This window comes from Leptodactylus fuscus, chromosome 9 (assembly GCF_031893055.1).
Source record: "Leptodactylus fuscus isolate aLepFus1 chromosome 9, aLepFus1.hap2, whole genome shotgun sequence".
NCBI lineage: Eukaryota > Metazoa > Chordata > Amphibia > Anura > Leptodactylidae > Leptodactylus > Leptodactylus fuscus.
In genome coordinates, this window is record NC_134273.1 from 39,264,745 (window position 1) to 39,289,128 (window position 24,384).

Genomic DNA, 24,384 nt, shown 5'->3' on the forward strand with positions numbered 1-24,384 from the left:
TTGTAAGGGGTTGCGGAGTCATATCTCTGCCGACTCTACAACCATGTTGGTTACTACATTTTCCCATTCCATTGTTATATGTGACTCTATTATATCGTCATTGAATAAAGAATTATTTTATATCTACTTGCGCCATAGTACTTATGATTTACATGTTGAGTGTTTGTCTCATCTTTTTGTTTGGTTTGGCTCTGTGTTTGATGAGCACGGACACGCCTTGTTAAAGGATTTTGTGTATATTGGGGACACCACTGTGTGATTATTTACCCTTTTCTTTTTGTGTTATGTTCCGTATATTTATATTGTAACAATCTTGATATTTCTGGGTCCACCTAATCATTTTGGATTTCTTTACAATTCAGATGGGTGAACACTTTCCATACAGACCAAGGTCACAGTCACACATCCTTTTTTCAGCAGTGGACCTCAATCTGTGTGTTGGCTGGATTTACCAACCTGTGCAGCATGCTGGAAGAGAGACTCCTAACATTATAGTTATCTATGCGGCTGAGCGTCCCTGCCTCCCAGAGGCATACTGTCTTGTACTATAATGATAGGAGTCCTCCTGGCACACTATTCTGGCCAGTAAATCCAGCCAAAACACAGACCGAGTATCACGGCTAAAACTCGGTCGTGTGCAGGGGTGTATCTACTGGGGTTGTAGCGGTAGCCACTGCCACAGGGCCCAGGACATTAGGGTGCCCAGATGGCCCCTGATGTGTTTTTTTTTATTTTTTAAGTAAGCCATTACATGCAAGAGTAACCCCAGCAAGTAACGAGCCTCATTTACTTACCGATCCTTGCTCCTGCTCACGGCCGCCTGCGTTTCCCTTTCTGCCAATGGGGCTATGAACAGGACCAGGAATCGGTGAGGCCGCAGGACCACGAACACACAAACACAGCTATCATTATACTCTGGGTCCTTTTCAGACCCCAGAATAGAACGATCGTTGGGCCAGGGGGATGTGAGGGAACATAAAAAAAACTGTTATATACCTCTCATGCGCTCTGGCACGCTTTGGGCCTGTTTGGTGACGTCATGATCTCATGTAGCCCAGGCCAGCATCATTATGCATCGACGCTGGCCTGAGTCAGATGACGTCTGGTCCAACTTCGAAGAGATCTGCAGGTAGTGCACCGGAGCCAGTGAGAGGTAAGCAACACAGTTTTTTACGTTTGTATCCTCCCTTGGGTCTCCGATCATTATACTTTGGAGTCTGTAAAGACCCCAGAGTATAATAATTATTCATGTGTGGTCCACTATGGGGTATAATGCTGTGTGCAGGGGCCACCATTGGGCATAATACTTTGTGCAGGGGCCACATGCTGTGTGCAGGGGCCACTATGGGCCCTCATATTGTGTGCAGGGGCCACTATGCGGCATAATAGTGTGTACAGGGGCCACTATGGGGCATCATACTGTGTGCAGGGGCCACTATATGGCATAATACTTTGTGCAAGGCCCACTAACACTATAAGGCATAATACTGCGTGCAGGGGCCACTATGCAGCATAATACTGTGTGCAAGTCCACTATGGGGCATAATACCTTGTGCAAGGCAACTATAAGGCATAATATTGTGTGCAAGGCAACTATGCAGCATAATACTGTGTACAGGGGCCACTATGGGGCATCATACTGTGTGCAAGTCTATTATGGGGCCTAATACTTTGTGCAGGGACCACTATGGGGAATAATACTATGACTGTTAGTGACTATAGCTCTCATCCTATCCTGCTTGTTAGGCGGAGCACTGGTGCATGCCATGAATGCAATAAATTCTCTATGGTTTATCCCAACATTCGACTATTCATTAATTACCTAAATCTACCAGTGAGCGCGGACCTGTGTCTTTCCATATTCTATTTCTCCGGTAATCCGGTGTTTTGCTGGTTCTGCTGCCATTCTCCCCTGGATCCAAACGGGATTTTACAGGTAAGAGGCCAACTGGTTTCATGCTTCTTTATAATCACTCCATGTCAAGTTCTGTATAATACTACACTTTGAGCGCTCGGTGTCTCTCCCCTTTTGTTTTTACAATATATCACCTACAGAGTGTACCTTGTAATGGATGACTACTTCACTATTTACAACGTCCAAGCATTAAGATTTAAAAAAAAAAAAAAAAAAAAAAAACACATCCCAATTTTTCTATGAAGCAAAGAGGGACTGTTATAACAGCACAGCAAATTGTTACAATGAAGCCATGCTAATGCACACTTAGGGTGCATGCACACTACGTAACGCCGGGCGTGTATCAGAGCCGTACACGCCGGCGTTACAGCAGGGCTGCCGAACACTTCCCATTCACTTCAATGGGAGCGCTCGTAAACGCCGCTGTTACAAGCGCTCCCATTGAAGTGAATGGGAAGTGTTCGGCAGTCTGCCGTAATGCCGGCGTGTACGGCTCTCATACACGCCCGGCGTTACGTAGTGTGCACGCACCCTTAGGACTTGAAATATTTCAACCCCCTTCAACACACAGTGCCATGTAAACAGCATCACCATCTCCCTTTATGCCTCATCCAGCAGGCAGTCACCCTCTCCCTTCAGTCCCATGCAAACATCATTACTAGAGATGAGCGAGTACTGTTCGGATCAGCCAATCCGAACAGTACGCTCCATAGAAATGAATGGATGCACCTGGTACTTCCACTTTGACGGCGGCCAGCCGCTTAACCTCCCGCGTGCCGGCTACGTCCATTCATTTCTATGTGAGCGTGCTCGCTCATCTCTAATCATTACTTTTTTTGGTCCCTTCCAGCATGCAGAGTCCCATGTAAACACCATCACCCTCTCCCCCGTCCAACACGCAGTCCCATGTAAACACCATCACCCTCTCCAACACGAAGTCCCATGTAAACACCATCACCCTCTCCAACACGAAGTCCCATGTAAACACCATCACCCTCTCCCCCGTCCAACACACAGTCCCATGTAAACACCATCACCCTCTCCCCCGTCCAACACGCAGTCCCATGTAAACACCATCACCCTCTCACCCGTCCAACACACAGTCCCATGTAAGCACCATCACCCTCTCCCCCCTCCAACACGCAGTCCCATGTAAACACCATCACCCTCTCCCCCGTCCAACACGCAGTCCCATGTAAACACCATCACCCTCTCCCCCGTCCAACACGCAGTCCCATGTAAACACCATCACCCTCTCCCCCGTCCAACACACAGTCCCATGTAAGCACCATCACCCTCTCCCCCCTCCAACACGCAGTCCCATGTAAACACCATCACCCTCTCCCCCGTCCAACACGCAGTCCCATGTAAACACCATCACCCTCTCCCCCCTCCAACACACAGTCCCATGTAAACTCCATCACTCTCTCCCCCCTCCAACACACAGTCCCATGTAAACTCCATCACTCTCCCCCTCCAACACGCAGTCCCATGTAAACTCCATCACTCTCTCCCCCCTCCAACACGCAGTCCCATGTAAACTCCATCACTCTCTCCCCCCTCCAACACACAGTCCCATGTAAACTCCATCACTCTCTCCCCCCTCCAACACACAGTCCCATGTAAACTCCATCACTCTCTCCCCCCTCCAACACACAGTCCCATGTAAACTCCATCACTCTCTCCCCCCTCCAACACACAGTCCCATGTAAACTCCATCACTCTCTCCCCCTCCAACACGCAGTCCCATGTAAACTCCATCACTCTCTCCCCCCTCCAACACACAGTCCCATGTAAACTCCATCACTCTCTCCCCCCTCCAACACACAGTCCCATGTAAACTCCATCACTCTCTCCCCCTCCAACACGCAGTCCCATGTAAACTCCATCACTCTCTCCCCCCTCCAACACACAGTCCCATGTAAACTCCATCACTCTCTCCCCCTCCAACACACAGTCCCATGTAAACTCCATCACTCTCTCCCCCTCCAACACGCAGTCCCATGTAAACACCATCACCCTCCCCCCTATAACATGTAGTCGCATGTAAACAACGGGACCAGCCCACAGCCGTCCGTAACGTTGTGACAACGGTAGTAAACCGGGCCAGTCCTGGTTCTGCGGGCCGGCTGTGAGCCTCTAGCACGGGTCCTATTGGCAGAAGTTACTAAGGAAGTTACTGCCCCGTCTCCCCCTACTTTCCACCTGTTGCTAAGCAGACTCCCCTCCCCAGCCGTCCACCCACTCCCACTTGTTGCTAGGCAGATTCCTCGCCCGTGACGTGTCAGAACGTTTCGTTTGTTTATTTATACATTGTAACAAACCTGTGCGGACGTGCTGATTCGATTCCATTGTGACGTCAGAGAGGAGGGGCGTCTCCGTGACTCCTCCTTCCTCTTGTTTACCCTTGGCTGTGCGGTGAAGAATGCTATGTGCTTCCTCTGCTCGTCTAGTCGTCCCGACAGGTTTCTCAAAGCTAGGACGGGAGAGAAAGCTGCCTAAACATCTCCTGCAATAAGGCAAGGACCCTATAGGGGGGAAGGGGATGAGGCAAACCTTTTAATCACTTTGTAACCCAACCACCTCCACACATCATCAACATTATAGCACCGCCCACTACCCTTCCTGGAAAACAGGAGATCCAGCTGTGACCAGACTAGGGTCAGTCGTGCTCTTCACCCCTCTCTTTATTACCGTAAACAGACCACTGGGGAACATATAGGGGTCCATAAGGATTTAGTGACTCTGGACCCCTTCATACAAAACAAGATCTTGATATTGAATCTTCAATATTTGCACTCAGATCCCATGATCAGTTCTTCCAAGATTCCTAGGATAGAATAAACTTATTGTATGGTCTTCATAGGATCCTTGTGCTCGTCGACCAAGAACGTAAAAACAGGCACAATGAAGACTGAAATCTCGACAGCTGCTGCTTTCATCACCAAGCTGCTCAAACAAAGCGGGCTTATTGAGGAGAATCAATTACAACAGTTCTGCCAGTCCCTGCAAGAGTCCATGAAAGGTAAGAGAGCGAATGCTATATGTTATCTGTCTATGTATATACTAGTCCATATATAGCGGAAATTCCCTGTAGATCCTTTGTGTATATTTAGTGGACTTTCCTTGACTTGATGTAATCTTGTTTATTTTGTTTTTATGTATCAATGAGACTGAAAACTTCTGTGCTGTTGTTGTTGTGTGTTAGTGGCTTATTGAATGCCCCTATATTATATTAATCTTATATAGTATATTATTGTTATTATCGTTTATGTATTATGTTATTGACCTCATTTCTACAGTGAGCCTTCATTGTCTCTTTGTCATCTAACTTCTGTAGTATTTGGGTCAGGCATTTGATGTATATTGATAGATCGCTGTAGATGGGTATGGATTGATGAATCATATAAAACATTACCGTTTATAGGAACCAAAACAATTGATCAAAACTGCCCTGGGCCTAGTACACTATACGTAGCTCTTGGCGTTATGCCAAGGGGTTAATTTCATGCTAATCTTAAGGATATGGCTGGAAACTGCAATACATTTTAGAATTAGACGACGGATTGAATACTTATATTATATTGAATAGTTGCTAATGTTGTTTTTTTCCTTTCTCCCACCCCCTTTCTACTCCAACCCCCTCACATCTCTCCTCCTCCACCTCCCCACTCCCACTTCTCCTCTTTGTCTCCGATAGATCATTATAAACATCACTGGTTTCCTCAGATTCCTTGCAAAGGATCAGGGTATCGCTGCTTAAGAATCAACCACAAAATGGACCCCTTGATAGGTCGTGCAGCTGGACATATTGGCCTCAGCCATCAGAGACTGTTCCATCTTCTTCCCAGTGAGCTTACGCTTTGGGTCGACCCCTTTGAAGTTTCCTACCGTATTGGAGAAGACGGATCTATCTGTGTATTGTATGACGGATCGCCAGCAGTGGGCAAACCTTTAGAAACCCACTCTAGCTGCAAAGATGCACTTCGTATGGGACGACACAGCCCCTCTAAAAATTACAGCATGATGACCGTTTCTAGTTAAATATAGAGTTAAAAAGAACACTCAAATTGTACAATTATGTCTGTTTCCCCTTCTAACCTTCCTTATCTTCATGAGGATCTATGGCATTGAATTGTCTGATCCTCAGCACATAGACCCTAAATAGTAGCACTGCCAGGCCTCTCCTGTCTTTGATTCGGGGTGCTTCCATAGGTGCAGTTTTGAAGCCAAATATTGGAGTGGTTTACAAAAAAAAACAAAAACAAAGTAGAATCTTTTCTGTATAATTCCTCTCTCTAAGGCTCTATTCACATGAGCAGGCCATGTTTTTCACAGACCCTTTGCCTTTAATAGACAAATCAGGTCTGTGAAAAAGAAGCCAAGAGTCTGATCCGGGATCTGGAATCACGGACAGCAGGCGGTCATGTGAGTAGAGTCTTAAGTTGTTTGTCGGCGGAACCAGGAACCCATTTATTGTGTATGGAAACTTCCTAACTCTCCCCCCGATGGCAGTTTCAGGAGGAGAAGGGAGTTTAACATGCCTGATCTTTTTGTTCTCGGGGAGATAAACCACTAGCAGAACTGCAGCTACGTAGTTTCCTTTCCTAGCAGAGAACACATGCACTCTCGGTCACCTGATCATGTATGGGGGTATTGGGAGAAATATTGCCCAACAGGGATCCTGTAAGTACTCTATGTTCAGCCTTACTGCCTACATCTTGCTTAGGCCTCAAAACTGCACATGTGAAAACACCCTCAGATGCGAGGACATGGATGTAATTTGGTGTAAAAGGCCCTTATTAGTTTCTTTTTTTCCTTCCCCATGTGGAATTGTACATTGTAAATGAATTATTGAGTCAAGAGAGAATTTATATTTTGGAAATACCCTTGACTCTTTTTAATAAAAAAGCAAATATGTTTTATTCCTGTTTCTTTCATTGTTCCCAGGACATGTGGCAAATTATTATGGCATTAGCCCATATCTCTGTAAGGCCGCAGGGGGTACATAACTGCAGACCCCAGAAAGAAGGGCCCTGATGCTGCACTGCCCGGAAAAGAAAATCATTCTATTTTCACACCTTGCAGAATTTTTAGGCATCTTCTGACCTGCCTTACTTGTAGTTATTTCCAGAGAACAGGAGTATTTCTTTATATTAATGGTCTTCCAGACTATGAGCACTGTGTCCAGGTATAATGCCCAGTGTTCCCCACTCAGATCTCATATATAGTCTTGCTATAATAATTGTTATTATCACAATATATTATTACAATAATTACCACTTTGGATTACACATGAGATAGAATCCACTGACTGGGCAATTTTGGACACCGTTTTGTAAAACGTTAATGCAAATTCCTTTTTTCCACTGCAAAATTGTATGGCCTGCTTGGAATATGTCACATGTGGCTAGCTACAACTACAGATATAGATATATATTATAGTGTGATCTTCCAAATTTGGCCATTTATTTGCCACTTTGCACTAACAATCCCATGGATGACTGATTGGCCCCATTGCATCGAGTTGACCTTCTTTGATCTGTATGGCCAGATTTACATATTAATTTGACTAATCCATCACAGACTTACATCTTTTTGTCCACAATAAAATAGTAGATAATTCCATTAACATACAGGCTGAAAATCAACGTCAATTTTTGTCATTGGCAGAAGCCAAGAGATGTTTGGCCATTCAATGTAGACATCTGATTGTCAATTGATACCTCAGATCTGCTAATAGAAATATTGCACCTATAACCAGCCTAAGGGTAAGGCAACACCTACCAAAAATGCTGTTGAATGTGACAACAGTGTTTCCTGCAGATTTCGCTACAGTCCTGTGGCTTTCAAGCTTTGCATTTCCAAGGTAGGTTGAAATATGTAGGTAAAACCCACAGCAATGATTAACTCCTGCAGTACACATTTCTTCGTGCTACATTTTTTCCCGAAACCTATAGATTGGGTTTGTTTCAAACCTATCCACCATGCTGCAGTTATATAATGCTGGCAAATTTGAAGTGACTAACCTGCAGTGATTTAGCCTTCTATGACCCTGACCTAAAGGGCTTTTCCCAGTAGCAACACTTATCCCCATCCACAGAATAGAGAATAAATGTCTATTTGCTGGGACTGTGACCACTGGGACCCCCCAATGATCATGTGGGACACCATGTGGGGCCTTAGTTTCTCTGAAACCACATACTTCAAAGGAACATCCGCCAGTTTACAAGTGTGGCCAGCTTTATTTTAATAATTCACATCCTTTGTATTGCTTCTATTATAAAGAATACATGCCATGAAATATATACCATAATGGTGTCTGCTATAAGATAGTCACCTCTCCCTACACAGATGTCAGTTTTCTTCAGGTGCACAGAACCAAAACTGGCGTTACAATCTAAGGACTCGATCACATCTGCGCCCGGTCTCTCTGTTCATGCAGGTTTCCGTTTCCTGCACAAAACTGAGCAGGAGACAGAAACCTGCAGGACTCTCTCACCCATTCATTTGAATGGGTTTAAAAGATGTCCGGCCATGTGCGCCGTTGAGCGTTTTATGCTCTCCGCCGCAAAACCGTTTTTTTTTTAAATTGGACACAGAGTCGGACATGCAGTACTCTGTGTCCGGTTTAAAAAAAAAAAACGGTTTCGCGGCAGAGAGCATAAAACGCTCACCGGCGCTCACGGCCAGACCCAGTCTGACAGCTTTCCGTCTTCTGCATGCAGAAGACGGAAAGCTCAGAACGGACTCCGGGCGCTAGTGTGAACCTAGCGTAACATGTACAGAGTTCCTTCTGATGTCTAAGGAAAAATGAATCCATGGTTCCAGTGGATGACAAGCATTACCAGAGGTGTCAAGGACATGCTCCCTATTAACATACAAATAGAGAAGTTAAAGGGGTTGTCGACAAATTGGACCAACCTGTTTGGAGGCCAGAGGATGTGTGAAATAAATATCAGCATGTCATTTATACCTATAGACACACCAGCGGTTTCCCTATAGGTATAATAGAAGCAGAGGTTTCCTCTGTGGACTTACTATAAAAAGTGCTGCAGCACGTTTTTGCTGTGGGCCGCTATATGGGGCCTTAGCTTAAGAGAGAATTGTTTGCCATCATAGCTATAGCCAGTTAATGCTCTTTCTATGGTTGTATCCTTCCAAACAATACACCGTGACGCTGAACTGTCCTGATATTTATAAGAATTTGTTTATAACCTCAGTATAAGCAGCACTTCACTAAACTGAATAGTCACTAATCTTTCTAAAAACGTTGTGCATGGCCAGTCATGCGCTGACCACAACTTGCCATTGCTGCGGCAGGACTATGGAACCTTGTCAATGGGGGAGACTACTGATCCAGACTACAATCATATAGTGAAATATATCACTTTTTATACTTTTGCTTTCTAATTTTAGAACTTTCCATTCTATTTTCTGTACAGGATTAATGGGGGCTAAAGTTTTGCCAGAGCTTCTTCTTTGCTCTGTTGACAGCATTCAATGACATACTTTACAGCCTAGGCATAGCCATAGGCTATGTGGCTACTGTGGAGCAGACCCACTGAGGTCTATTGAAGAGTTTCCCAGACATGCTTTGTGCAGGGTGGGGGTATAGACAAGCTGTGACATCACCTATTGTCAATAGTGTTATCTATAGGCATGTTATCTTCTCTTGTTATCCTGTCTGTTTAGTCTGTGATGTAAATGAGATGACTGGATGACTGCTGCTACAGAATTAGCAAGTGTCAGGCTATCATTAGGTGTAATAACCACAGTGAAAAGCACAGGATTTACAACTTCCCTAAAAAAAAAATATTGATAAAGACATGAAAAACTTCTCAATTCTTGAAAAATAGGTTGAAAGATTTGTCATCAAGTATAAAATACATCATTTGACGGTCACTGAGCTCTGGATTAATCTGATATTTTTTATATCCATGCACCCGGCTATAACCCTAGAAGGTTATATGTAAATTAACTGTTTTTATTCATTGGGCCAGTAATCAAGTCCTTGATCTCTATGGGACTAGTTGAAATTTTTATGGTTCAATGTACTGTGTAGTTATTCATTTTTTTTTTTTTTTTTTTTGAGGGGATTGGAAGAAACACAGCAATTCTGCCATGTACTAAGAGGCGTTGCATTTTTTAATTTTTTCATCATCAGAGCTGTTTAACAACTTGAAGTTTTGTATTAATACCATTACGGGGTACTTACAACTTTTTTTGAGAATTTTTGTTCCTTTTATGGAGACAAGATACACAATTAAAGAGGACCTTTCATCAAATCGGGCCCATGCAGTTTTATATACTGCTGGAAAGCTGACAGTGCGCTGAATTCAGCGCACTATCGGCTTTCCCGATTTGTGCCCGGTGTAAAGCGCTATCGGTCCCGGGACCGTAGCGCTTTAGTGTCAGAAGGGCGTTTCTGACAGTTAGCCAGGAACGTCCTTCTGCCTCGCGGCACCAATCGCGCTGTGCTGTGGAGCGGGGAGGAACGCCCCCTCCCTCTGCTTACACAGCTCGTCCATAGACGAGTATTATCAGGAGAGGGAGGGGGGGAGTTCCTCCCCGCTCCACAGCACAGCGCGATAGGCGCCGCGAGGTAGAAGGACGTTCCTGGCTAACAGTCAGAAACGCCCTTCTGACACTAAAGTGCTACGGTACCGGGACCGATAGCGCTTTACACCGGGCACGGATCGGAAAAGCCAACAGTGCGCTGAATTCAGCGCACTGTCAGCTTTCCAGCAGTATATAGAACTGCATGGGCCCGATTTGATGAAAGGTCCTCTTTAAACAGAAATTCTGTCGTTTTAACAGATTTTTTTTTTTTTTTATTTCCTCTGTTGAATAAATAATGTAATAATTGTATAGTTCGGGACATTTCGGACAACCTGATGCTGGTTATGATTCTTTTACATAAAAAAAAAATTACATAGTATATGTTTTTTCTTTTTTTGGTGTGGTCCACTATATAAGAACGAGTATTCTGATGCTTTTTCCTATGCAGTCAAAACGTTATGCTGACACATTGCCTTAACAGAAGCCAAAATGACATTTGTAACCTCACTGGGTGAATGGGGTCCTTCTGTATGGCTACTGTATGACAAACAGGTTCACAGCAAGCAATGTACTTAATGTATTAGTGGGGGCAATTTCCTGTACAAACACCTTTATGTTGCAAAGTAGCTTTCTCTTTTAGTAGATCAACAACTGCTTGTGGACAATGGCCTCATACATATGCACCAAGGATAATAAGATAATGATCTGTTTACAGGATTCACAGGAGATGGCTCTGAGATCCCCCTACTGACCCAAGGGATTGTGTAAGGACAATACTGACTTGTTGAAGTGTCTGTTTTTCTATTGTTTTCACAGATACCACCAGGGTAGCTTAAATAACAAATAGTCTTAAGTACAGCTCAAGTGAAAGGTGAGAAAACATGATCATCCAAATATAACATCCCTTCTGATTAGACCACAAGATCTGGTTTAACTGATCATGGAGGCTGGATTAAAGGGAATTCTCTTTAGTTTTATTGCATTCTCCCTGGATACGCCATAAATCCCTGATACTACTTTAAGGCCGGGGCTCCACATGGTGTAAACACTGTATTTTACAGTCACTAGTGAATCCCATCCACACATTGCAGAAAAATGTTTGCAATAGAAACGTTGCAATTTTTAAAACAGTTGTTGTAACAAATGGGTTGTCCAACTTAAACACATTGCTACCTGAATGCAGCAAAGTGTTAGGGTAAGTTCACACAGGGTTTTTTGGATCAGTACCTGAGGCGGAGGCCACCTTAGGTTCCGATCCAAAAACCAGGTAGCCGCGACTGAAAGCCGATGCACTGTACTGGTGTCCAGCCACGCACGCGCACTCTGCTCCGGATTAGGCCCAATGAATGGGCCTAGTCTGCAACAGGGAGTGTCTTCAGGCCGAATCGCGAGGTGACTCGGCCCGAAGAATGAGCATCTTGCTTCTTTTTTCCGGGAGCCAGAAGAAACGGCTCCCAGTAAAAAGACCCGAGCGACTTCCATTGCTTTCAATGGGAGCCGTCTTAGTGTGAACTTACCCTTATGCTGGGGCCCCAACATTGTGTAAATGCTGTGGCAAAAACTGCATCGTTTCATAGTCACAGCAAAGTGACTATAGAATGAAAATATTCACAGCGGACACGTTGCGTTTTTCAAAACCGTTGTGCTTTTGGAAATTGCAGCATGTCAATCATACCTACAGAAATGCTGGTGGTTTCCCTATAGGTGTAATTGAAGCAGAAAGTCTGCAGAGGAAACCTCTGCAAACTTGTGTCTAGCGCTGTGGAAAGAATCATGATGCGTTGCCACTGCGTTTTTTCTCGTAGAGCTTTTCTGCTGTGGGGCCTTAGCTTTAAAATTAAATTTCAGGCATTTCCCCAGTAATCGCTGCTACAGCTCCAGCATTTTTATTGATGTGACATTAGAGAAGGGGTCACCACTGCATGCATCACAGACCTAGGCAGTGACCTCTAAGCACATGGCTCTTCACTGCTGAGACAGTCATGTGCTATTTGGGTAGGGGTTTCTGCTGAGACCTGTGATTGGTGCAGTGGGGACCTGCCCTTACACAGCATGCGATAGGAAAACAGACACACCTGTGTGGGAACAGAGAGGTAAGATAAGCCTTTTTTATTACTTAAACACATTGCTGCATTGAAACAGTAATGGGAGGGTTTACTATTACTATCTTAATGTGAAGCAATGCAAAGTCAGACTAGACAGTCTTAAACTGTGCCAGATTTATTATAGGATCTGATGCTGGATGATAAATCTGATATATTATTATAGTGTCTAGTCTAACCTTACACCTCTTATTACATGGCTTAGTTTGTGCCAGAAAAAGTGACATATTTGAGTTGCGTATTTGGTGCAGAGTATAGCAATGTAGACAAAGTCATTGTCCTATTTCATACAAAACATAAAAGTGACTAAAACATGTCTAATACTCTAATACAGTTCTTTCGTAAATCTTCTCTAGCTTAAGTTAGATAAAAGAAATTTTGTGACCCTCAATCCATCATTCACGCCTCTTTCCCTATTAAATGTTCGTATCTTTCTGTAATGCCCTGTTCACATCTGCATTTGGATTTATTCATGGAGACCCCCCCCCCCCCAAATGGAATACCAAATGCAATTGCTGTGCAGTAAAAGCACACGGACCCCATAGACTATGAAATGTTGGAATGCTCTAGATCAGGGGTGGGCAATTAATTTTCCCATGGGGCCGCATAACAAATTGAAACTATGCTAGAGGGCCGCGCCACGGCAAATTTAGCCCCACCCACTTCTACGTTGACTCCGCCCATTCCCAATCATCTTTCCATGTGCCCCCACAAAGTATAATCCTCCTACAGTCACCCATACATTATATACATATACATTATATGCCCCCACATTATAATGTTCCCTTCCAACTGCCCCACAGTATTAGCTCCCTCTCCTGGTGCCCCAGTATAAACTGGTGGAAACTAGAGGGGACACAAAACTGGAGCAGCTGGAGGGGGACATTAAACAGTGGGGGTAATTGGAGGGGGGCAATAAATTGACAGCTGGAGCGGGACATGAAACTGGGGGCAACTAGAGGGGGACATTAAAATCGGGAAGCAGACATTAAACCGTAGGGGTAGCTGGAGGGTGACATTAAACTGGGGGCAACTAGAGGCAGACAGGTCCCCCTCCAGCTACCTCCATGGTTTAATGTCCCCCCAGTCTAAGTGCCCTCTTCATCTACCCCCAGTTTCATGTCCCCCCCCCTCCATTTCTCCCTCAGTTTCATATCCCCCTTTATTTTCCCCATTTCATGTCCTCCCTCCATCTCTCCCCCAGTTTCATGTCCCCCCCTCCATTTGCCATCTCTGCCCTAGTATAACATTCCCCTTCCATTTTTTCCCCCTAGGTTACTGAGACACACACATACATACAGATAGACAGACATATAGACAGACACACATATAGACAGACAAACATATAGACACACACACATATATAGACACACACATACTCTCTCTCCCCCCTGCAGCTCACCTTACATCTCTCAGTACTTTATGACACGCTCCACATCTCCATCTTCGGCCGGCACTAAGACACGCCCCCTAGACACGCCTCCCTAGTCAAAGCTGTGCGGGCCGGACTGAATCAGTCAGAGGGCCGGATGTGGCCCGGGGGCCGGACTTTGCCCAGGTCTGCTCTAGATCTTCTGTGACTTTTGATCCATTGCAATGATCGAAAGTCACGGGTGAAATTTGAAGCTATAATTGACATGACCCCATAAGTATAATATATACTTATACAGTACAATGGCTCTCATGCCCACATATAATGGTCTGTTATGCCCCCATACAGTAATTTCCCCTTCATGCCCATACAGTACAATAATCCCCGTTTGCCCCCATACAGTACAACACCTCTATACATTGGTAACCCCTTATTCTCTCATCTATTAGCCCTTTATTTCCCCATACAGTACAATGCCACCTATTGTCCCCATATAATGGCCTGTTATGTCCACATACAGTACAATGCCCCCATATAAGGGTCCTATATGCCCCATTCAGTATATACCCCTATATAATAGACTGCACCTTTATTCCCCCACACTTTCATGTCCCTCTCCAGTTTCCCCACAGTGTATATTGTCCCCTTCCAGTTGCCTCCACAGTTTGTTGTCCCCCTCAGTATATATTATTGCCCTCCAGTTGTCTCACAGTTTCTCGTCCCCCATTTTTGTCCCCCTCGAATTGCCCCCAGGTTCTTGTCCCTCTCCAGTTGACCCCACCATACATATCGTCCCCCTCCAGTTGCCTCCAGTTCCTTTTCCCCTTCAGTATATATTGCCCCCCTCCAATTCCCCCCTTGTTCTCTTTTGTCTCTGGCCCTTCCTGGAATCTTCAGGGAGCAACAGGAACGATGTAAGTGGCATCACAACATCATGCCTACTGCACCTGTAGAAAATTAGCAGCAGCAGAACGGGACTCAAACAGTCAGAGGCAGGGACACAGCGTCTAGTGAAGATAGTGTTTTACCCCAGCATTTTTTTTGTCTTTTTTTTGGAAAAACAAATAAATAAAAGACAGTCTTAACTTCAGGCAAAAACACAAACCTACTTGGCTGAGCTCTAACTAAACAAAAACTTCTCTCACTACACTAGTAGCTTACCACCTGCCACTCAGGGAAACAAAACAAACAACTGCAAGTTTTTCCCACCCGACCACACAGACCTAGACACATCCTGTCTCTCCCAGGGTCTGACCAGAAGTGCAGGCTCTCTACCCTTTTATGGCCCAGTAGTGAGCTAAATCCTCTCACCTGGGCTGAGATATACGGAATACCTGTCCCGGATTACTAATCGCCATACATAGGTGAGGAACCTGGGGGAGATAACACAACATTCCAGCACCATGACTGTCAACTTCTCATACACCCAAGACACCGGGAGCAGAGAGATGATCCGAATGGTGAAGCAGAGATCAGACAGCTCCCTGCTTCACCATTGTTCTCAACTCATTACCAACATGATGTATTATTACTGAAAAATGGAAGCTCATAGAAACCACATTAAGGGGCATTTGACTGTAGTGTGGGGAAGGAAGCTCGATAGCAGCAATGGTGTGGACCCAACCAGTCAGAGACAGGGACACAAAAACTGTAACAAACAGGTTTTTGTTTAAAAAAACAAAACAAACAAAAAACAGCAAAGTAAATAAAATAAATATCAGACACAAAAGGAGCAAAATATATACAGCCTTAACTTCAGAGAAAAACAATGTGAAACAAAACCTTGCTTGTCTGAGCGCTAACTAGACAATACGTACTAACTGTACTTTTTGGATTACTACCAGCCACACAAATCAACAACAAAAAACCCGACAATACAGTCCTACCAGACTCACAGTGCCTGGACAGACCCAGGCGCCTCCTCCAGCGTCCAGGAACTGCCCTGAAGTGCAGGCTCTGCAGCCTTTTATGGCCCAATAATGAGCCCAGGACCCACACCTGGGCTAAGGTCTATTCAAGACCTACCCTGGACCACACATAGGTCAGAAACCTGGGGAAGATATACCAGGACTCCATTCTGCCTGCCTGCATTCTGCCTGACACCATCTCACAGGGGGTATAAAATTATTATATGGGGACATAAAAATGCCAATGTACTATATGGGGCATAAAGAGGATATTATAATGTAGTGGTGTAAGCGGGACATTGTACTTTAGGGGGGGCATAAGAGGCTATTATACATGTGAGTGCATGTCAATTATAGCTGAAAAATTCACCCTTTTCAATTTTTACAGTGCAAAGGTTGAAAGTTACAGAGAAGATCCTCTTTAAAGAGGCTCTATCACTGGGAAAAGTCATTTTTAACTAATCACATGCTTGCATAGGCTTTAGAAATGCTACTTCACATTTACCTTTAGTATGTAGATTGCCTCAGTGGTTTCTGAATAGGTCCATTTTTATTCATATGCTAATGAGCTTTCAGCCAGCACAGAAAGTTCCCAGCAGCCTCCTCTCTTCTATTATCTCCTATGTGTGTGAGGCAAACAGGAAACTGAGTCAGCAGCAGCAGCAGCAGCAGCAGCAGCCTCCCATAGGAAACAACAGGAGAGGTGTGCACGATGTATCGTGCACCAGTCTAATTAGCATATGAATAAAAACGAACTTATTCAGAAACCACTGAGGCAATCTGCATACAAAAGGTAAGTGTGGAATAGACTTTCTAAAGGCTATGCAAGGATGTGATTAGTTAAAAATGACTTTTCCTAGTGATAGAGCCCCTTTAATGCTTTGGTACAAGTAAGGAATATACAAATAAGATCTCATTAGTGAAAAAGAGGAAGTTGCTTCTAGCGCCATCTATTGGAAGATAGCTCCCTATAGATTAATACCTGGTTTTCAAAGAAACCTAATGTCACAATCCATTTGGTTTGAATTAGAAGGAGTCTGATGACTATGTGGCAAAGTTTGTCTGTCCTGCTTTTGCTCCTCTCTCATGACTGTAGTGGTTTACCAACAATCCAGCACTGGGACTTTTCTGGCCAGGTAGTGGTTACACAACTTCTCTGTTCTTTCAGATTAAAGCTTTACGATTATTTTCTTTTGTGTTTCACATGTGCCATCTAGTGGTGAAAATAAATATTGACATCCAATACAAAGTACAGTATACTGAGTATTCTGCTATATGGTTTTCATTTGAAAAACTAATTTTCTTGTTTCTTTTTTTATTGTAACATAAACTCATGTCACCACTGGCTTTACAAGGATTCTTTTTCTTGAATAGATTTTTGGATTGTAAGTTTTTTTTTGGACAGGAAGCTTTTGTCATATGTATCATTGTTTGTTTATTTGTTGTTTGTTTTATCCCTCGTTGTAACACGTCACAGTATATTCTTGTGTCTTATATAAATAAATATTGTTACCTTTCTACTATTAGTAGTACTATACATAATGGAAATACTGCCTTATTTTCCCCTAAGGGGCTTTGTGCCTTCCTCCAGCAAAATGCAAGGAACTGTGGCAGGACTTTAGCAGTTAATGTGACATTCACCCTAGCTATATAGATAACTAGTCTCTGCCCGCTACTTCGTCTGCGGGTTCTTGGCGTCAATGATCCACCTATATTCAGCAAATTTCTGCCGTGGATGGTTTTCCTGCTTTGGCATTTTGGCAGCTCTCAAGCTGTCCTGCTGCTGAACTTGTTCCTCACACCGTGCCTGTGATTGTTCCGGTATCTCAGCAGCTCGCTGGGAAGCCATATGATGAGCGTGTTGTTGGTGCTGATCATCCGCATGCTCCAGCGTTTTGGCAGCTGTCAAGCTGGCCTGCCACTGAACTTGTTTCTTGCACTAAGCCTGTGACTGTTTCGGCATCTCAGCACCTCGCTGGAACATCATATAATGAGCATGTTGTTGGCGTTGATGATCTGCCTGCTCCGGCGTTTCGGCAGCTGTCAAGCTGGCCTGCTGCCGAAATCGTTCCTCACGCTGTGCCCGTGATTATTCCGGCACGTCAGCAGCTCACTGAGACGCCATATAATGAGTGTGTTGTTGGCATCGATGATCCCCCTCAGCTCCGATTGAGAATTCTGTGACTTCTGGCTTCCTTCATAGCTGTCGTTGTTTGCGACAAATTAGATTTTCTTTTTCCAGCAGAAGACTGGAGCAGATCAGATAATATGCAAATGTATATACACAAACCACAGAGGGTTAGCGTGTGTTTACACAGAGTGATAACAGCACTGGCTGAGATAAGACTGCTGTAGGGGCTGTTTAATATAGTATGGGAACTTAAATTCATAACACTCATGAAACCATGTCATTTACCAGAATAAAAAGTAGCCTATATTTTAATCGAGGTTACAATCTATGTGCCAAATTTCATTCAAATCTGTTCAGCTGTTTTTGCGTGATTGAGGAACAAACATCCAAACATCCAAACTTTCACATTTATAATAATTATAATTATATAATTATAATAATAATATATTAGTAGGATGGTAAGTGGATTAAAGGGAATCGGTCACTAAAAAATTTGACCCATATATAAATTATGTTGGCATGTTTATTGCAAATGCCAACATACCTTTTGTTGCACCACTCAGTCTAAAAAAACTTATTAATAAAATAAGAAGTCAATAACACCATAAGTCATGACACCATACAAAATTAAAATTCACATAACAGAGAGAATAAAATATTTTAGAAAGTTTTTTTAGTAGGACTTTATGCTATTAAATAAAACAGACCTATTTCCCTCCTCTTTTATTTATATTTTCCCGGATATAAAGAAAAATTAAAACACATAGAAAAAGAAAAACAACATAAAAATAAAGCCCTATGTATCACCGTAAAAAGACGCAGAAATTATTTGTATAACCTAAATGATAAAACTGTTGCAGCCCTCAAACCCACCCATACAAAAAAAATGGAAAATATTTCTGGTCCTGAAACACAAATTGGCCTGATACGGAAGTGGTTAAGAAATAAATATTATTGTTTGTATATTTAAAAGTTCGACAATTTTCCAATATACTTTCTGTGTCAATTCCTTGTGGTTTTCAAGGTCTCAGCTTGCTGTCATATTTTGTTTACTTGCAGTGGATAAAAATCAGTCCATGGTCATGTGATATACACACAGGTGCACAGCTTGTTATAGTCACAGCACAGTAATCAGTCCTCTTCCTGGTAACGAGCTGTGCACCTGTGTGTCCATCACATGACCATGGACTGTATATCACATGACCATGGACTGTATATCACATGACCTTGGACTGATTTTTATCCACTGCAAGTGAAGCTTGGTTCACATCTGCGTCTGTAATTTGTTCGGGGGAGTCTGCATGGGGACCCCCCCCCCTTCCCGAACAAACTACCAAATGCATTGGCAAGCGGTGAGCATTGAAAGCACACGGACTCCATAGACTATAATGGGGTCCGTGTGCTTTCCGCACGGCCTCCGTAAGAGTCATGTGGACAGGAAAGTAGATCGTGAACTACTTTTCTGTCCTCATGCTCCATGTGGAGACTGCGTGGAAAACGCAAGGACCCCATTACAGTCTATGGGGTCTGTGTGCTTTCACTGCTCACCGCTTGCCAATGCATTTGGTAGTCCGTTCGGGGGGGGGGGGGGGGGAGCCTCCCCAAGCGCACTCCCCCCGAACGAGTTACTGACACAGATGTGAACCAGACCTAAACAAAGAATGACAGGAGGCAGAGATCTAAAAAACTGCAAAAAATTGTTACAGCCAGTATACTGAAAACTGTTAAGGACCTTTGGCTCTAAATTCGTACATAAAGTCCACCAAATTGTAAATTTACGTCTGGCACTTCAGCGACACTGTGGAAGAGATCGGGAGCAGGTGTTAACTGTAACTGACAAATAACACCCTGCTTCATAACCACCGGCCGGAGCTGAGCTCCAATTAGGGGTTTTACCCCCTTGGATGCTGCGGTCAGATGTGAACAGGGCATCCAAGGGCTTCCACCATGCCAATATATTGGTACTCTAGGGGCTCTGCATATGAGACATGGCACCAGAAATCTATTCCAGCAAAATCTGCTTTTCAAATGCCAAGTGTCGCTCCTTCCCTTACATTCGTTACTGTGTGCCCAAAAATCAATTTACACCCACATGTGGGGTATTTCTCTGCTCTGGATAAATTGCATAACAAACTGTGAGATACATTTTCTCCTTTAACCCTTTGTGAATGTGTCAATTTTAGGGATAAATTAATGTATTATTGGCTAAAAATGAAATGTCTAAATTTCACCTTCAGGGCCCCTTCACACGGTGTAAGTGCGCCGCTTATTTAGACACATATACACGTGTCCAAGCGCGGCGCTTCAAAACAGAGCCCTTGATTTCAATGGGAAGCGCGCGTATATGCCGATATATGCGCAACACCGTGTGAAGGGGCCCTCATATTGTTTTAATTCCCGTGAAATGCTTAAAGGATTAACAAACTTGCCAAATGCTATTTTTATTATTATTAAATTATGTGAGGTACACAGTTTTGAAAATGGGGTGATTTATGGGGGTTTCTAATATATAGGCCTTTATAATCTTCTTTAGAACTGAAGTGGTCCTTAAAAAATGAGTTTGAGAAATTTTTTTGTATATCTGGAAAATTGCTGTTACACTTCAAAGCCTTTTGACATCCTAGTCCCCAGCAGGTCAACAGCATGGTTCCCTCTCATTCCTAGTCCCCAGCATGGCACTCCTTTAATTTTTGATCCATGGCATGGTTCCCCTTCTCATTTCTACTTCCCAGGATGGTATCCCTATAAATTGTGGTCCACGGCATGGTTCCCCCTCTCACTTCGCAGCATAGTATGCCTTTAGGCTTTGGTATTATGTACCCAAATGCTCAATATAGAACGGGAGATCATGGAATATAAAAGTAACAAATTGGACAGATCTCCGAAATAATAATTTGAAGTTTTGGCTGGAAGTGTCAAATGAGGATTCATGCAACACACCGTCATATCATACCACACCTTCACATCCAAGTATTGATAAACACAAGAAGAATTTCACAATGTATCAATTGGCCTACACCCAAACATACCCGCCCTAGAGTTGTAGTCCAAAATTCTACCACCTTTAAGAATAAACAATCCATTTCTGTACTGAAACAGAACAGAAAGTTAAGAACAATTCAGCTGGTTCTGCACTTTCACAATCCCACAATCATCCTCCACCCATAATCCAAGATACCATTTCAACTATCAACAATAATGATCATGTGGATATTATTAAAGATTCTAGGTCTGTGATAAAATCACTGTGTCCCAAAGCTGTAGAAAGCGCCTCCCTTTTTACCACCTACCTCTTTTGCAGACAACCAGAGTGGTGAATCCAGTCAGTACGAATTAACAAACCCTACTTCAGCTTCTAGTAGTAATTCACTTCTCAATCGGATCAATATAAGTAGTGGATTAAGTGACTCTTCTATAATTTGTGAATTGGAAGATTTCACATAGTGACATATGGGGTATCCTACTCAAATATTGGCCATTAAATGACCTATTCCTCAAGAAGGTTTTACCATCTAAATCAGGGATCACGTTCAGACGGGCCAGATCTCTTAAGAATAGAGATGAGCGAACAGTGTTCTATCGAACACATGTTCGATCGGATATCAGGCTGTTCGATGTGTTCGATTCGAATCGAACATCACGTGGCAAACTCCAAAAAAATTTGATTCCCCTCCCACCTTCCCTGGCGCTTTTTTTGTACCAATAACAGCGCAGGGGAGGTGGGACAGGAACTACGACACCGGAGGCATCGAAAAAAATCGGAAAAAGTCATTGGCTGCCGAAATCAGGTGACCTCCATTTTAGACGAATAGTGGATTTCAAATCCGGGTCATATGAGAATGTGAACTTTGTGACTAAGAGACAGGGATAGCTGTACAGGCAGGGATAGCTAGGGATAACCTTTATTTAGGTAGGAATGTTATTAAAAATAACTTTTTGGGGCTCTATCGGGTGTGTAATTGTGATTTTTGTGACATAAACTTTTTCCAATAGGAATGCATTGGACAGCGCTGATTGGCCAGAGTACGGAACTCGACCAATCAGCGCTGGTTCTGCTGGAGGAGGCGGAGTCTAAGATCGCTCCACACCAGTCTCCATTCAGGTCCGACCTTAGACTCCGCCTCCTCCGGCAGAGCCAGCGCTGATTGGCCGAAGGCTGGCCAATGCATTCCTATGCGAATGCAGAGACTTAGCAGTGCTGAGCCAGTTCTGCTCAACTACACATCTGATGCACACTCGGCTCGGCTACATCTGATGCACACTCGGCTCTGCTACGTCTGATGCACACTCGGCTCTGCTACATCTGATGCAGCAGAGCCGAGGGTGCACTAGAACCCCTGTGCAAACTCAGCTCACGCTAATAGAATGCATTGGCCAGCGCTGATTGGCCAACGAGATGTAGCAGAGCCGAGTGTGCATCAGATGTGTAGTTGAGCAGAACTGGCTCAGCACTGCTAAGTCTCTGCATTCGCATAGGAATGCATTGGCCAGCCTTCGGCCAATCAGCGTTGGCTCTGCCGGAGGAGGCGGAGTCTAAGGTCAGACCTGAATGGAGGCGGAGTCTAAGGTCGGACCTGAATGGAGACTGGTGTGGAGCGATCTTACACTCCGCCTCCTCCAGCAGAGCCAGCGCTGATTGGTCGAATTCCATACTCTGACCAATCAGCGCTGGCCAATGCATTTCTATGGGGAAAAGTTAGCTTGCGAAAATCGCAAGCTGACAGGGATTTCCATGAAATAAAGTGACTTTTATGCCCCCAGACATGCTTCCCCTGCTGTCCCAGTGTCATTCCAGGGTGTTGGCATCATTTCCTGGGGTGTCATAGTGGACTTGGTGACCCTCCAGACACGGATTTGGGTTTCCCCCTTAATGAGTATATGTTCCCCATAGACTATAATGGGGTTCGAAACCCGTTCGAACACTCGAACAGTGAGCGGCTGTTCGAATCGAATTTCGAACCTCGAACATTTTAGTGTTCGCTCATCTCTACTTAAGAACTCTCTGTCCCTCAGTAGACTAAAACCTAAAAGAACTCAACTCACTGCACAAAGTTCTATATTGGGTAGCTTTAATTGTGGTACTACTGGATGCAAATGTTGGTTATATAATACGCATCGTGTGAAACATTTTGTCAGTCATTCCACAAGTGAACATTTTTTAATCAAATATTCTTTGAATTGCTCATCTTCATATGTCATTTACTTGCTCACATATCCTCGTGGACCGCAATGTGTTAGGAGAACGACTATGCATTTACATGATCGTATTAAGAGAGTCCAGAATGGCTATACCAAGCATAGTGTATCCAAACATGCAGCAGTATATCATTACTATAGTTTTGAGGGGTTCACAGTGATTCCAATAGACCACATCCCAGACAATATACACAATCGATTTGTGGTCCTCAAAAAACAAGAAATGTTTTGGATCAATAAACTGAACACGCTCGTGCCAATTGGGCTAAATGAAGCCCTTGAGGACATCAGTAAATGCTCAGGATCTGTACTCTTATTTCTATTGAAATATCATCATTTATGTTTTTTATATATTTTAATATACTGTATTGTTTCAACTTACCATTTTAATAACGGTATATTTTATATAAATGTACTAGCTTTTACCCGCGACTTCGTCTGCGGTGAGTTGAGTATTGGGCGGACACAGACGTGTGAAACTGTAAAAGTGCTTTAAAAAGTTTGGTGGGCTAGCAAATGTGATTTGATGTGTTATATTGTGTATGTTGTGATACAGACAATGTGATGTGTTATACAGCCTGTGTACAGGAGTATATATGTATCAGGTACTGTATATAGCAGTGACAGGAGATACATGTAATATATAGTATATATAGCCTGTGTACAGGAGTATATATGTATCAGGCACTGTATATAGCAGTGATAGGAGATGCATGTAATTATATAGTATATACAGCCTGTGTACAGGAGTATATATGTATCAGGCACTGTATATAGCAGTGATAGGAGATACATGTAATTATATAGTATATACAGCCTGTGTACAGGAGTATATATGTATCAGGCACTGTATATAGCAGTGATAGGTAATACATGTAATTATATAGTATATACAGCCTGTGTACAGGAGTATATATGTATCAGGTACTGTATATAGCAGTGATAGGAGATACATGTAATATATAGTATATACAGCCTGTGTACAGGAGTATATATGTATCAGGCACTGTATATAGCAGTGATAGGAGATACATGTAATTATATAGTATATACAGCCTGTGTACAGGAGTATATATGTATCAGGTACTGTATATAGCAGTGATAGGAGATACATGTAATTATATAGTATATACAGCCTGTGTACAGGAGTATATATGTATCAGGTACTGTATATAGCAGTGATAGGAGATACATGTAAT

The 24,384-nt window shown here is 43.4% G+C and overlaps 2 protein-coding genes across 5 annotated transcripts in view; one reads left to right on the forward strand and one right to left on the reverse strand.

The window, feature by feature from the left end:
- Positions 1-4,270, reverse strand: part of ATRIP (ATR interacting protein) — a 72,569-nt gene extending 68,299 nt beyond the window's left edge. Inside the window, exon 1 of the mRNA XM_075286815.1 lies at positions 4,240-4,270. The gene's annotated coding sequence lies outside the window, so the exon portion shown is untranslated. The remainder of the gene's footprint in view (positions 1-4,239) is intronic.
- Positions 4,271-4,316: 46 nt separating this feature from the next.
- Positions 4,317-6,840, forward strand: LOC142218292 (protein BTG1-like). Of its 4 annotated transcripts, none has more exons than XM_075286895.1 (3): positions 4,317-4,576; positions 4,782-4,940; positions 5,616-6,840. In XM_075286895.1, exons 2-3 carry the CDS (start codon positions 4,823-4,825, stop codon positions 5,957-5,959), a joined length of 462 nt encoding a protein of 153 aa, XP_075142996.1. In that variant the 5' UTR covers positions 4,317-4,576; positions 4,782-4,822; the 3' UTR covers positions 5,960-6,840. The 4 variants fall into 4 exon arrangements, with proteins under 4 accessions (XP_075142996.1, XP_075142994.1, XP_075142993.1 ...); XM_075286893.1 differs by having other exon boundaries at positions 4,318-4,576; positions 4,719-4,940; XM_075286894.1 differs by having other exon boundaries at positions 4,320-4,434.
- Positions 6,841-24,384: the final 17,544 nt, after the last annotated feature.